The sequence below is a fragment of the Halyomorpha halys genome, unplaced genomic scaffold (assembly GCF_000696795.3).
Source record: "Halyomorpha halys isolate HHAL.00 unplaced genomic scaffold, Hhal_1.1 Scaffold484.1, whole genome shotgun sequence".
Classification (NCBI taxonomy): domain Eukaryota; kingdom Metazoa; phylum Arthropoda; class Insecta; order Hemiptera; family Pentatomidae; genus Halyomorpha; species Halyomorpha halys.
The window spans coordinates 279,858-294,930 of NW_027107936.1; the positions used below are offsets into that span (position 1 = coordinate 279,858).

Consider the following 15,073-nt stretch of genomic DNA (forward strand, 5'->3'; position numbering starts at 1 on the left):
ATAATAATTAGATATTTATTTTGCTCAAAATTTCTGAATAATGGTGTTTCTGAATAATAATTTTAGTCCCCTAGAATCTGATTTGAAATTGACAGTATAATTTATATTTTCTAAGATGTAAATCGATTCTAATATTTTTCTTCTAAAAATATTATTTTCTTTATGAATGACCGAGAGGAAAAAAAGGATCAAAATTGGGTTAATTGATAATAAACTAATCCACTCTCAAACAATCATATATAAAAAATAATTAACGTAACTTATTAATTTATAATTTTGTTCTATGTCATGTTCTTGTACTAGAAGAAATGTATACTTTTCTATGCAGTGATAATTCATCATTTAGTGATTTCGATGAGCAATTATTTAGTTAACCATAACATCATAAATCTTTACGAGACTTGATCGATATGTTAGATAATCGATTTATATTTCAGGACACATATCTATTCAGAGATATACTAGGTATGTTTCAATGACAGTCGAAAACTATACCTAGTATACAGTACAGATATTTCCATTCCAATACCAGAGATGGGATAAAATTAGCTATAGCTAAAGTTGCCATGGATACGGCCCTTATTCATGAATGAACCATTGATAAAAAAATATCGTATCCATGACAAGTTTAGCTATTAGTTTCGTAGTTGCCCAACTCTGTGAAATACCCCTACTGCGCATACTCTGTATAGTTTTCGACAGACAAAAGTGGTCGTTGGAACACATCTTAAATAAATACACAGATGATAATGCACAAGTAACCTTCCATTAGGGTATAACCGTAGTTAGTTATTGAAGTATGTAGTTAGTCTAGATATTATTTATTTAAACATCTTCACATTTATACGTTGTGCAATGTTACTGCTCTACATGGCTGCCCTGTACCCTCTAATTGTACATACCACACTCATTCCCGATTTGGCCACTATAGAATCCTGTACAAATTGGCACATAGTAGTGACCGATAAGAACGTAAGAAAGGCCATTGAGTTCTTCAGGAGTTGCAGGAATCTAGGACTCACCATGGGGGATCTGTTACCTGAAGTAACTTTTTTTAGTGTCATTTTTACAAATACATTTAAAAATAGAAGTACCCGTAAGATTTTTACCATAATTTTTATTTTTTTAAAATAAATAATTTAATTTCTATCCATTTTAGTCTCAAAACCTTTTATTATTCTTATAAGTCCGACGTTTCGGCCAATCCGGCCATCCTCAGGGACAATCTACTTAATACAATTTTGGAATTATATAATTTAGAAACTCTAACTCCATGCAGTCTATTCTGCCTAGGTTAAAACAACAATTTGTAATTAGTCAATATTCACTTAAAATCAAAATAAAAATCATTTATCACAGTCACTATTCCTTAAAAACTTCATCAACTTTATCTATTTAAGTTGATCTATTAATTAAGTTAATTAATAAATAATATTGACTAATTAGAAATTGTTGTTTTGACCTGGGCAGAATAGTTGGGAGTTTTTAAATTATATAATTCCAAAATTGAATTAAGTAGATTGTCCCTGAGGAAGGCCGGATTGGCCGAAACGTCGGACTTGTAAGACAAATAAAAGGTTTTGAGACTAAAATGGATAGAAATTAAATTATTTATTTTAAAAAAATTTACCAGTCTCAAGAAAGTGTTGAGATTATAAATTACATAATTTTAATCTAAAATATACCTATTTTAGAACATTTGGAGGTTTGTGACAGTGATTTTCAATATACTTATGCGTTGAGACCGATTGTTTGTGCAGTAAAAAATACAAAATGTGCAAAATCGAGCAATAAAATCTCAAAATATGAATAACCACCCAAATCATTTAATTTATTATAGTTTGTATAAAAGTAAGCTCGCTAAATACGCTACATTTATACAAATATTCATAACTACTTTGATTAAAAACTTAAAATTTTGCTCATAATGATTTTATATTCCTATTATGAAGTCTGGAATTCAATTTTTCAGCTTCACAAAATTACCTCTATTCTATGTTTTAGAAAAAAAAAAAATCTCATGGCAAAGTATAAAGTAATATTTAAAAATATTTTTCTATATTCCCGTTTTAAATTTCACAAATATGTTCGTCCACTTAATTTTTCAACTGTGTACCATGCACTATATAATATAGCATAGAGTTGGGCAAAAATTATTCGAAAGACAAGAGACGAATACTTTTTTATTCGAAGTTTTTATTCAAGTGATAAGAGACGAATACTTTTTTATTCGAATATTTAAAATACTATTTCAATCGAATAAAAAATTAGTTGAATAGATATTATTCGAATAAAAATTTAATTTTTTTTTTAATTTACTTATTTTTTTACTACCTTCAATTTCACATATTTAGTCGAGTACAAAACGAAAATGCTATCGATTTATTTTAATTTTTTTTTCATTTAACACTTAGGGGACAGTTTTTAGGTATTCGGATATGCAGAAGATGAAAATGCTATCGATTTTAACATCGCATATCGTTTTAATTTAACTTTCCTGATTTTTGTAATATTTCTCTCCCGACACGCCACGGGAACGAAAATGCTAGAGATTAAATGATCGCGTATCGTTTTAATTTAACTTTCTTGATTTCTAACATGCCATGGTCACGTTATGGTAATGGACCCTTATATGTTAGAAATCAATGTTAAAATAAATCGATACGCGATAATTAAATCGATAGTATTTTCATATTCTACATACCCCATAACATAAAAATGGACCCTTATATGTTAAAAATAAGAAAAGTTAAAATTAATCTATACACGATCATAAAATATATCTATGTACAGCTGTAAGACAAAAAATGTCGTCTTTATACGAATACAAACGTATTCGGGTGGTTAAATATTTAATTTTTTCGAATAAGAGATTATTTTTCTATAAAATGGATGGTTAATCTTTTTTTCATGTATAATTAATAATTTTCTATAAAATATGTTTTTGTACGAATAATTAATTATTCGAGTAGAAAATTCACGAATAAAAAATTATTCGTCTCTCGTCATTCGAATAATATTTGCCCAACTCTGATATACCTTTAACAAAAAAACCTACAAGTAATAGGTCAATTTAGAAAACCTTTAAAATAACCTGTTAAACAAGATTTTAAAATAATTAGCCATATAAATTTTCATGAGTTCAGAAACTTTGGATTTAAACAAAAAACTAATAAAGAGATAAAGGAAAACATAATAATAAAGAATATGAAATTTCAAAGAGATAAATGCAAATATCTAGAAAAATAAAATAAAAACATGATCGTTGACAACTGGTTTTACGCCCCTAAGCCCCTATAAACAACAACAAATATTAATTTTTTTTTAAATGTATAGTTAATATAGTATAAATATAATAGTTAATACGAGTAATTGATTACAACAATTGATTTTTTTTAAATCAATATAGAAATGGAAGAATGAAGGGCTAGAGGTTGACTGGGTGTCCAAGTTAAAACAATAACACTGAACCTTCTCTATAACAAGCTTATTCTAGAGAGACTTTTTCTTAGATACCTCAAACCACTGTTTAATGCTATTCTAAAAACATTTGTCACTTGTTCTTTATTTTATTTTAATTTTTAGGTTTAGTTAATCTATGCATTGCTTTACCTGGAATTAATTTTTACTGTTCATATGCTTGGAATTATCTGTTTTCATTATATGTTGTTTTATCCTATTTTCCAAATTTTGTGATCTTTGCATTTTGTTTTATATACTCCTTCTTTTCTTTCTCCTTTGTGCCTTTCAGCGTGGACGTGCCTCAGTCCAACCGTACTTTCTAGTGCTTTCATAGACTCCAGCCCCTTTCCCCTCCAGCCTCCTTCCCTCCCAGACGGGTAATTCGACTCAACCATGACATCTTTGCCCTGCTGCTTGGTCTTCTCAGGCTTCGAGGAATTAGTGTGGTTCACAATTTTCAAAAATTCGACATACATGACCAAGCTACTTGAATTCTTTTTCCTCTAAGATCTCGGTTAGGGGTTTCACCCCCGAATCCTCTCTTGTTCTACCAATTCTTATGAGATCTCTTCGAGTTCACCCGGCTGCTCTTCAAAGATATTTCATTTTTGCTGCGGTGACTGGTTAAATGCCTGGCCTGAGAAACCCAGCTCTCACTTCCATATAATAGGATGGGAAAGTATATTGTGCTGAAAATGTGCAGTTATAATTTTTTCTCAATCTACCGTTTTCCAGTGTAGCAGATTTGATAATCATATTCTATTTTATGTACAATATTTTTTTTTTATTGTTATATGTTTGTCAAATTAGTCGTTATAATAAATTCCTAATTTTAAATCACTATGTTCACAATTTGAATATACTTTTTCTCATTTTATTTTTTAGTCTTGGAATACATTTTAATCAATTTTAAGTATGGTTAATTTCTGAAATAGAAAAAGAGCTGAACACTTATTAATTACCTTCGTTAATAAAATACCAAATAAGTTAAAACACATTTTAAAGTGATTTGGTAGCTAAGACAGTGAAATAACCATGATGAGTTTTGGACCGGCCGAAAAATAGGTCTGTGTGAGTCACTGCTAAAATTTTTCGCATTGTAGTTGTATTGTTAGGTCCTGAAAGCAGACCTTCGTGGAAGGCTTCTGGAATGTTCCAAACTCTTTGCCAGAACATTTCCAGGCAATACAATCCCCAGTACTGAGCAATGCCGGCTTTTCTAGGTAGCGGGTAATTAGGTAGTTTAAACTTTGCAGAGTTAGTTCGCAAAACGAAAATTAAATTATTTTGTGATACATTAATGTTTAAATATTTAACAACTTAGCCCTCCATCTAAATTGCCCTAGAAATATTTTTTATTAATTTTTAATTACAAAAATTGAAGTATAATTTGTTTGTCAGCCCAACTGACCTATGAAAGTGTGGTAACTATGGTAACGTTTTTGATAACTACTAACTTCGCTCTATGATCGTTAATACTGGTCCGATTTAGGTGATTTTTTTCTTATTAATTAGGGTAATTTTATTATCTATTATATTATCATGTTATAGAGGGCACAAACCAAGTCTAATTAAACAAATTATATTTAGGAGATATTAAGTAAAATGAGTGAAATTTTGCTCCCTATTTGAAACCCATATTTCGCTCCTAGGAGGGTTCCATTTAATCTTTATCGGATAAAATGCAGAGCAGTTATGAACCATTGTATGAACAATAGTCACCGGGAGAAAAAAAATCCACAGAATAAATCGAGGTGAAAATTTTTTAATTTATCTGAAAAATTGTATTTGGTAGTTTGAGGCGAATATAATTTGCTCTTTTCAAAAAAAAAAAATTGCTGACTGATGTTTATATTCTTTTGCAATTACAATAGAGTTTAAAAGAATCTGAAATACTTTTTTAGTTTAATGAATAAATTCCAATAAATCCCACCAAATCACATTTACCCTTCGTTGTAAATCCCACAGTATCTTTTAATAATACCCCACTTAGTCCTGTTGGACAGATCCGTTACTTAGGACAAAATCTGGACAAACGACTGACATGGAATCCTCATACAAGACTGAAAAGACAGGAAACTGCTCGTCGATTCCGACTATTACAACATTTACTAGACAAACGGTCTAAACTTCAAATCCATTACAAAAGACTGATCTACATGACTATTATAAGGCCTATCTGGACATACGGAATGAGCTATGGGGCTCCACAAAACCATCTAATTCCTCTCGAATCCAATCCTTAATGCTCCTTTCTTTGTTACAAATCAAGTCATCCTCAGGACCTCAATGTACCCTATGTTTCCGATTTGGCCAGAACCAGATACCAATCGTTCCATAATAAAGTTCCCAACCATCCAAACCAACTCGTTTCTAACCTGGCTTCTCCTTCACTACCTAATAATCCTCCTAGGCGTCTGAAAAGAAGATGGCCTCGAGATCTTCTATAGAAATGTTTTTGAAGTTATATCAATGGGTAGATTCTCTACATGTTTGTATCATGTCATAATATTACTTACAGTAAATTTACTTGATGATATATGTATATAGTTGTAAATAACAATAAATAAATTATTTAAAAAAAAAAGTTTAATGAATTACTGAAAATACAAAGTTATTATTCTCTTTTTTGTAAGATGAAGTGAATTATTGTCAAATCATTAATTATTACTTCAGCGAATGGAACTATGGGTAAAATGTTCCAGTACGAAGGGGGATGTTGCGAAAGTCAAAGCACTCACAATCAGATAAATTGTCTGCACATATTTCTGATATACAGATATCATCTAAATGTCCGATGCCAATTACTACCAATCGCTGTCTACACGCCTACCATTGAACACTGCTCAAGCGTAAATCAAGAAAATCAGCATTAAAGCTATCCTCCCACCTATGCTTTGGTACACCCCTCGGATGTTACATTCTAAGGTTTACTCACCCTTCTTAGGTTCTAATATGTTACATAATTTTAGGTTTTTTTTTTTGTTTTTTCATAAAACCTTGAGACGCTGTTCTTCTCTTAATGTAAGAGATCATGTTTCGTATCAGTAAGAAGAATAATAGTTATGTAAGTTCTAACTCTTATGTTTATGAAAAGTAGGTGCGAGCTAAGCAATTTTTAAATCGAAAGATGACAAGCATTTCCCGCCTTTAAACTACGTTTTATTTACTCATCAATTTTGTTTTATCCAGTTATCTTAAAGCATATATTCTTAAACCTCTCTACATCCTCAAATGAATTTCTTTCTACATCTAAATCATCGAAATTATTGCCGTTTCTACTGCTAACAATATATTTTGCTTGATAAGTATTTATTTCGAGATCTAGTTCATTATTATATTGTGTCAACTTAGTTGTATTTAGCTTTATAATTTACTTTTCCTCACCCAATAATACCGAATCATCAGTATGGCCAAGCACAGGTATCTTATCACTCAAAACCCTTTTCAAGACTTTATATATATTTAAATGGTTGACCGTATCATTTCAAATTATAGAGAAGATGGTCAGGGTTGCTGTCAAAAGAGAAAGAAAGATAGTTAACAACTATTTATTATCCGACGTTTCGCCCAACTTTGTAGAATTTCATCAAGGCTGTTCAAGTTGATAGATTAAGTGAATTATTGAAAAGTGACTTATGAAAAGTTGCTAAAGCTATCAACTTGAACAGCCCTGATGAAACTCTACAAAGTAGTACGAAACGTCAGAAAATAAATATTTGTGTTTATCTTTTGATCGCATCTTCTCCTTTTCAGTACGCATCACCTTTCTAATAATATATTCTAGTGCTAAATTAAATATGACAGATGAAAGAGTATCTTTCAAACCCGAACTTACATAAAAATTTTTGGAATAATAATTACCTATCTAAACTATACTAAACGCTTAGGTCATACACATCCGTACTAGATTTAGAAACTTCTTATATTATACATCTTTTGAAGGATCTAGAGAATCAGAAGCCTTTTTGAAATCTATATAAAGATGATGAACTACACATTTGTATTCAAACTTTTTATGTACTATCTGCCTTTCTTTTTCTTCTTATCGTAGACCTCAAATATTTTGGATTCCTTATCTGTACATATATAGAAGAATTGGTGATCTGTCTTGTCCTCAGGATTATATGAAAACATTAGCAACGAAACTGAAAACTAGCAACTACCAGTTCTTACAGCAAACCAACTTCGCACAGCCCAAACTGAGAATGTTCGAAAGGGAATTTAACGATCTCTACCAAGAAATTACTATTCTCTCAGAGAAGGTATACTATAGTAGATACAGTGATATTATATATACTAGTAATTAAAAACATAAAATAAAAAGTTTAGAGGTATAAATTAGGATAAAAAAAACCTTACTTGCAATACTTAACTTTTACCTTAATACTTAACCTGGTCTGATATCAGACCTGATCTAATGCTAATTCATTAGAATGGTGACGATTAAAATAAAATTCCAATTATTTCTTTTATCACTCACTCCTTGTAGGACCTGGGCCACTGCCACCACTCTTCCCCATGCATCGTGGTCTTCAGCGAGACTCTTCCAATTTTCAATTCCCATCCCTCTCAAATCATCATCCAGCCATCAACGCCTGGGTTTGCCCTTTTTCCTTTTTCCTCCTGGTGCACCATTTAGCATCCTTTTAGGTAGCCTGCAGGGCTCCATCCTTTCCACATGTCCCAACCATCTTAGCCTGCTCTTCTTAATAGCACAGAGGATATGAGGCTCTCCATACAATGCTTTTAGTTCATCATTGCTTCTGATTCTCCACCTATGCTCCTCTTTAACGGCTCCAAAGATCTTTCTCAGGACTCTTCTCTCCCAAACCAAAAGAGCTCTTCTATTTTCCTTAGTTAGAGTCCATGTCTCACTGTCATACATTACCACTGGCCTAATTATTGTTTTGTACAACAAAAGATTTGCTTTCCTGGAAAGACTTTTGTATCGGAGAGCTTTTTGCAGGGCGTAGGAAACATCTAGTTCCTGCTACCATCTGCCCTTAATTTTCTACTTCTAAATTATTGTTCTCCGTCACAACTCCTCCTAGGAACCTGAAAGTACTGCAGCTGTGAAACATGTTTTCCTTCTCATCCACAATATCTCTTTCCTCCCCGGCCTGTCTAGAGGTTTTCATATATTTAGTCTTTTCACTGTTATAATAAGTCCTAAATCCTGTGCTGCTCTCTTGAGTTCTTCTACAGGACCGGCCAGTGCCGTTTTGGTTTTCCCTGTGATGACTATATCATCCGCATAAGCCATGTGTTGTGTGAGCCTATTGTAAATGGTGCCACCCGGGTTTGTCCTTATATTTCTAAAGGTTCTTCTAGGACGAGGTTGAACAGTACTGGTGATAATGGGTCTCCTTGTCTTAAGCCACTGTTAACCCTAAAGCTATTAGAGATGCCCACTCGAGTTTTCACCTTGCAACTTGTCCTTTCCAGGGTCATCTTTATTAATCTTATTAACTTGCTAGGCATTCCCAGTGACTGCAATGCCTTTAATAATTGTCCTCTGTCTACACTATCATAACCCTGTCGTAAGTCAATAAAGAGGTGGTGTAAGAAAACATTGTACTCATACGTTTGCTCGAGCATTTGTCTGATCGAGAACAGATGGTCTGTTGTTGACCGTGTAGGGGCTATAGTCTCTTTTTCTTAATGGAGAAAATAAGAGAGATGAAGAATAAACAATACCATAGATCTCAATATTATATTAGCTTAAACACTTACATTATAGGTTAGAGAATAATCTCAATAATAAAAGAAAGAGTCTCTCACAACTCATTTTGAGGGTCAAAATCACAACTAATAAAACTTTCACCAAACTAGGACAAACATACGCACTCGCACTCTCATTATCACTGTCGTACAAAAAAAAAAAAAACTTCTCTATGCTCTCGGTCGTCAGTGTTGTCCACGCAGTGTTGCCATCTCACAGACCGTCCTGGGCGGAAACCGCTCTGGTACTCGCCCAACAGTTGCTCGCTCCTTCCCATCATCCTCCTACACATTGCTACCGACAAGATCTTCTAAACTGTTAGCAGGAGCGCTATATCTCCTTTCTTTTATATATAATTTATTTTGTTGTTTGATACTGGTTTGTTTATCAATTATAATATTAAAAAATATCTATTCTAAACATGTTTATTCTCTTAAAACTCCCTCGTTTCGGCCAAACTCAGACATTTTAATCGCAATCAAATCATTATAAATTATATTTAAAAACATTCTGGATTATAAATTATCCTACCTTATTAACTCATCTTCAACAAAGTTATTAAATGGTTGAAGGCTGTAGGGTATTCTGTCTTTGTCAAATTAAATAAACAATTTAACCAATAAAGTAAACGTAAAAAAATGGATTTTTTTTATTATAATTGATATATAAACCAGCCCCAAACAAGAATTCAAATTTCTTCAAATAAACAAGACCAGTAAATAGATTTACACAAATTTGGTGTAAACGAAACACATAATTTGTACATATCTTGTTCCCATAATTACTACTTGCCCAAGGAAATTACTGTTTTATCTTTTAGCCTCTAATTAAACTATATAAGCAACATGGAACTGACCAAAATTTTCATGAAATAATGTCTTAAATTCTTCGTAATTGTCTAACAATCTTTAATTTTCTCAAATATTTTAAGTTCACAATATAATTCGTGGCCATAATATGTGTAATCCCCTAGCTCTCTCAGGAACAACACAAGTGGGATATGTGAAAACAATATTTCTCCAAGATTGTAAGTTGAGAAAAAACTTTTATGTGATCTAAACACATTAGTTACGAAACACAACAATAGAAACATGTGAGATTTATAATAGGAAAATATATTTTTAGTCATTAAAAACGTAAAATATCCTAGAGTCAATATGCATTGTTGATTTCAAGCACTATAACCATCTTCTTTCAGTGCCGACTCCAACTTGATCCTCCACTCTGTGAGGTTCCTTGTTGAAGAAGAAAGCTTACAAATAAATGTAATTTGTCTGCAGGTGGTGGGTTCGTACAGATCTCACAACTCTGAGTCAAAGAAGTGTACATGTTCGACAAAAAACCCCGTCTACCCCACTGAAGCTAAAACCCGAGCCCCTACCACAACCAAAACATCGAGATTCATGCCCAGTATCGATCAGGACGAACCCAATAGGATGGACCCCTTCGATTACGACTACGGATCGTCCATCAACGCTTGCTCCGAAGCTGCCTTCTATATCTACCTCCTCTCTGTGGCTTTTTTGTCTCTCTGCGTCAGCATTTGGACTTGCAGGCTCGCAAGCAAGACGTACAGGCTCCTAAAGGATTCTCAGATGTAAGTCATTATTCTTATTTAAGAAAATTATCAAAAAATTTAAAATTGTGGCGCGGTCGGCGCATGAACTAACTTTCACTTGTCACCACCCTACTTACGTTTTCAAGTTCTGAGTAGATTGGTCGACTTTTGAACAAAACTTTTTTTTTCTGTAGCTGTAAAACTTCATATTTTAGATTTCTACGGGTGTAAATAACGAATATCAACTTAGTTTCTTCCAATAATACAGTTTAATCATGATAATTTAACATCACAATAAATGTACTGCTCGGGAGTCTTTCTTGATGTAGAACAGGCGTTTGATCGAGTCTGGCACCCAGGACTGCTGTACAAGATCCGTAAATTCCTACCCCCTACATACTTCCTCATTATCCGTTCTTATCTCTCCGACAGATTATTTCAAGTTAATTACAACGGCGCTTATTCATCCCTATTCCGTCAGTCTGCTGGTGTACCTCAGGGTAGTATCCTTGGTCCTATCCTACATACAGTTTTCACAGCTGACATTCCAACCCATCCTAACACAATCCTCACCACGTATGCCGATGACACATGTCTATTGTCAGTGAACAATGATCCTTACATTGTATTCCAAACCCTCCAATCCCACATCAACACCCTTGAAGAATGGTGCCAAAACTGGAGGATTAAAATAAATTCCAATAAATCCTACCAAATCACATTTACCCTTCGACGTAAACCCATGACCTCTTCCCCTACAATATCCTTTAATAATACCCCACTTATTCCTGTCGAACAGATCCGTTACTTAGGACTACATCTCGACAAACGACTGACATGGAATCCTCATACAAGACTAAAAAGACAAGAAACTGCTCGTAGATTCCGACTATTGCAACATTTACTAGACAAACGGTCTAAATTGCCAATCCATTACAAAAGACTGATCTACATGACTATTATAAGGCCTATCTGGACATACGGAGTTGAGCTTTGGGGCTCCACTAAACCATCAAATTCCTCCAGAATCCAATCCTTACAGTCCAAAATCCTTCGTAAAATCCTTAATGCTCCTTACTTTGTCACAAATCAAGTCATCCATCAGGACCTCAATATTCCATATGTTGCCGATTTGGCCAGAACCAGATACCGTTCCTTCCATAATAAACTTCTCAACCACCCAAATTGGATTTTGTTTTTCGCCCAAGACTCCCGTTGGAGTCTTATACTGCCTCACCCTGGTTGGGGGACAGATTTTTCATTTTCTGGGACCACCACTCATTGAAAAAAGTCAATGCTCGAGGCCAGCAGATCTCAGATTGGTAAGACTGCGCCTAGCTACTGAGTTACGGACACCCCGATTCCAATTCCAATTTTTTCACGACAATAATACTTCCACCAACTAAACTCTTGCGAAAAAAGATAGACTCATCGTATAAAATTGAAGTGTTTATAAAATTTAAAAATAAATTCATAGCACTAGTAGATTGGCAAGAAGCTTTAAATGGCCCTTGATCTATTTGATAGTTTACGAAAATCACATTTTGACACTAGAAATCTTGTTTATGCTGTGAATAAGTAAAAACCCCATGTTTGTTCTTCTATTGTCAGGTTACTACCACCTCAGTTTTATTTCTACTGTTGAAGAGAGATTATACATACACACCCTCACACTGGACTGTATGACTAAGTTTTTTGGTTTCAGAGTACCTCAAAACATATTTTCGTCAAAAATTCGAAATTTTTTATAATCACAATAGTCTGTATATTTCACATATACATAAGCTAAATTAAATTAAAATATATATATTTACTACATCTACAGAAAAGACGATGTTCGACGACGTATAATAATTTATATATATATTATATTGCAGATAGCACACATTGACAATGAGTCTATTCTTAAAAAAGTGGGATACCTTACACATTGAAAGAATCATAAAAATGTAAAGTTACATTATTTTTCAGAATAGTAAGTATTTATAATTCTATTATCTTTTTTATGGCATACTAAATAATCCACACTTATTTTCTCGCAAATTGCGGATGAGAATTTTATGGGGCTGCGTTCAATGATTATGATAAAAAATAATAATATTGGGCGATGAAAAAAAACATTATATCAGAGTTTTAGGAGGAACGGAAAATCCCACTGCTGTTTTCCATTTTCCACGGAAAAATGGAAAAGCTAAACAAATAGCGACTACAGGAGAGGAGCAATCAGGCTGGTCCTCTGGAGGTTTGCTTTTCAGAGTTTTTTTTTTCAACAATTTAAACTATCCCTTCTTTGGATAGTGGAATCTCACTTCTGTTTGACATAGATTTAAATATTTTTACGGTTCTATGGGTGAATATGGCTGGATTTATAAAAAAAATATCTCAGGAACCATAAGATGTACAGATGTCTGCTAGAACTCAAATTAAAGCTAGTCAAATGTACTATAAAGTAGTTTATGATGATTATCATCGAAAAAGTATTAGTTTTTATCATAGTTTCCAAAATAAATTCACAAAATATTGATTTATATTTGTTCGGATAATAATTTTGAAAATATCATAAAAACTACTACTTCTACGAATATAAAAGTCATAAAATACTTACTAGCTTTGATTTGAGTACTGGTATACATCTGTAAGTCTAATAGTTTCTAAGATATATTTTTTCATAAATCAAACGTTTTGTCCGAACAACTAGAAATCAACATTTTGTGAATTTATTTTCTCAAATATCGTAAAAACTAGTTCTCCTACAAAGATAAACATCATAAACTACTTTATAGCACATTTTTTAACTAGCTTTAATTTGAGTGCTAATAGATATCTGAACGTTTAGATATGGATTTCTCAAAATAAATTCACTAACTACTGATTTTTCAGTCCATTTTTTTAGAAATATTACAATTTAAAAACCCATATCTCGAGAACTATTGAACATAAATAGCTCTGTTGGGGCTCATGTTTTAGCAAATTTACTCTAATTTAAATGACGTTCTCTAAGGTTTTTTAATGTTATTCCTAATTTTAAAAATATAGAGCTCCGAATGAAAAATTAATTTTTTTTTAACGTTTTGAGACAGCCACTATATTGTATTCCTACTTTCTATACTTGGCAGTGATCTGTTTGAAAGGAGTATTTTTAAAGGATACTGTATGCCAAATTCTTGGATTCTCCACCTGTATGCCAAACTAGCAGAACAGAACTTACAGTTAGACACATCTTGAATGTCAAGGATTTAACTGCCTCAACTCTTTATATGATTTGCCAGTGGATCTCCATTCCATCTTTCATAGTAACAAACAAACCGTAGGTAAACTTTTTTGAGATTATTGAAGCAACATTGAATAATAATGTTACAATTTTTTTAGTTTAGTAATTTTGTGAAATCGATTTCTTTTGACTAGAAGACATTTGTTTACTAAAAGATAACATGTGATTGTAAACAAAAGTGGTGCGATCTTTTGACGGGAAAGGAGAGGCAATCACCAATTGTTAGCTATGACGGCATTGTTATTGCAGTTTTACTTTTCCCCGATATTTCCTTATAATCCGCTCCTACCTCTCTGAAAGAACCTTTAAAGTAAATCATAACCTAGCCTACTCATCTCTCTTTTCTTAGTCCGCCGGTGTTCCTCAAGGTACTATCTTAGGTCCCATTCTTGATACGGTTTATACAGGTGACATCCCAACCCACCCTAACACAGTCCTAACAACATACCCTGATCACACACGCATACTGTCTGTAAACAACGACCCAATGCATCACAAACAATACAGACACACTTAGCATCTATTGAAGAATGGTGTCAAAACTGGAGAATCAAAATAAATCCTGACAAATCCCATCAGATCACTTTTACTTTCCCTCATAAACCTCTACCCTCCTGTCCTACAATATCCTTTCTAAATACTCCACTAACGCCTGTTGAACAGATTCGATACTTAGGACTCCATATTGACAAGAGACTTACTTGGGATCCACACACAAGACTGAAACGACAAGAAACTGCTCGAAGATTCCGATCGCTACAACACTTACTTGACAAACGCTCTAAACTTCCCATTCACTACAAAATATTAGTATACACTACGATAATCAGAGCAATTTGGACATATGGAATTGAACTCTGGGGCTCTACCAAACCATCAAATCTCTCCCGCATCCAATCCTTACAATCCAAATCCTACGTAAAATCCTTGATGCTCCTTATTACGTTACAAATAAACTCATCTACAAAGACCTTAACATCCCATTCGTTGCAGATTTGGCCCAAAACAGATATGCGTCTTTTCATTCCAAACTCCTTACCCATCCTAACCCATTAAT

The 15,073-nt window shown here is 33.1% G+C and overlaps 1 protein-coding gene across 2 annotated transcripts in view; it reads left to right on the plus strand.

The window, feature by feature from the left end:
- Positions 1 to 765: 765 nt before the first annotated feature.
- The window catches only part of LOC106683451 (uncharacterized), an 18,089-nt gene continuing 3,781 nt past the window's right edge, over positions 766 to 15,073 (plus strand). The window contains exons 1-4 of one of the 2 annotated variants that reach the window (XR_001343552.3): positions 768 to 1,044; positions 7,584 to 7,727; positions 10,468 to 10,784; positions 12,623 to 12,720. Coding sequence is in view for 1 of the 2 variants with exons in the window: in XM_014424935.3 (XP_014280421.1) it covers positions 856 to 1,044; positions 7,584 to 7,727; positions 10,468 to 10,784 (650 nt within the window). In the remaining variant the exon portion in view is untranslated. Of the gene's footprint in view, positions 1,045 to 7,583; positions 7,728 to 10,467; positions 10,785 to 12,622; positions 12,721 to 15,073 lie in introns of both variants that reach the window. The other variant, XM_014424935.3, reaches the window with a different exon arrangement.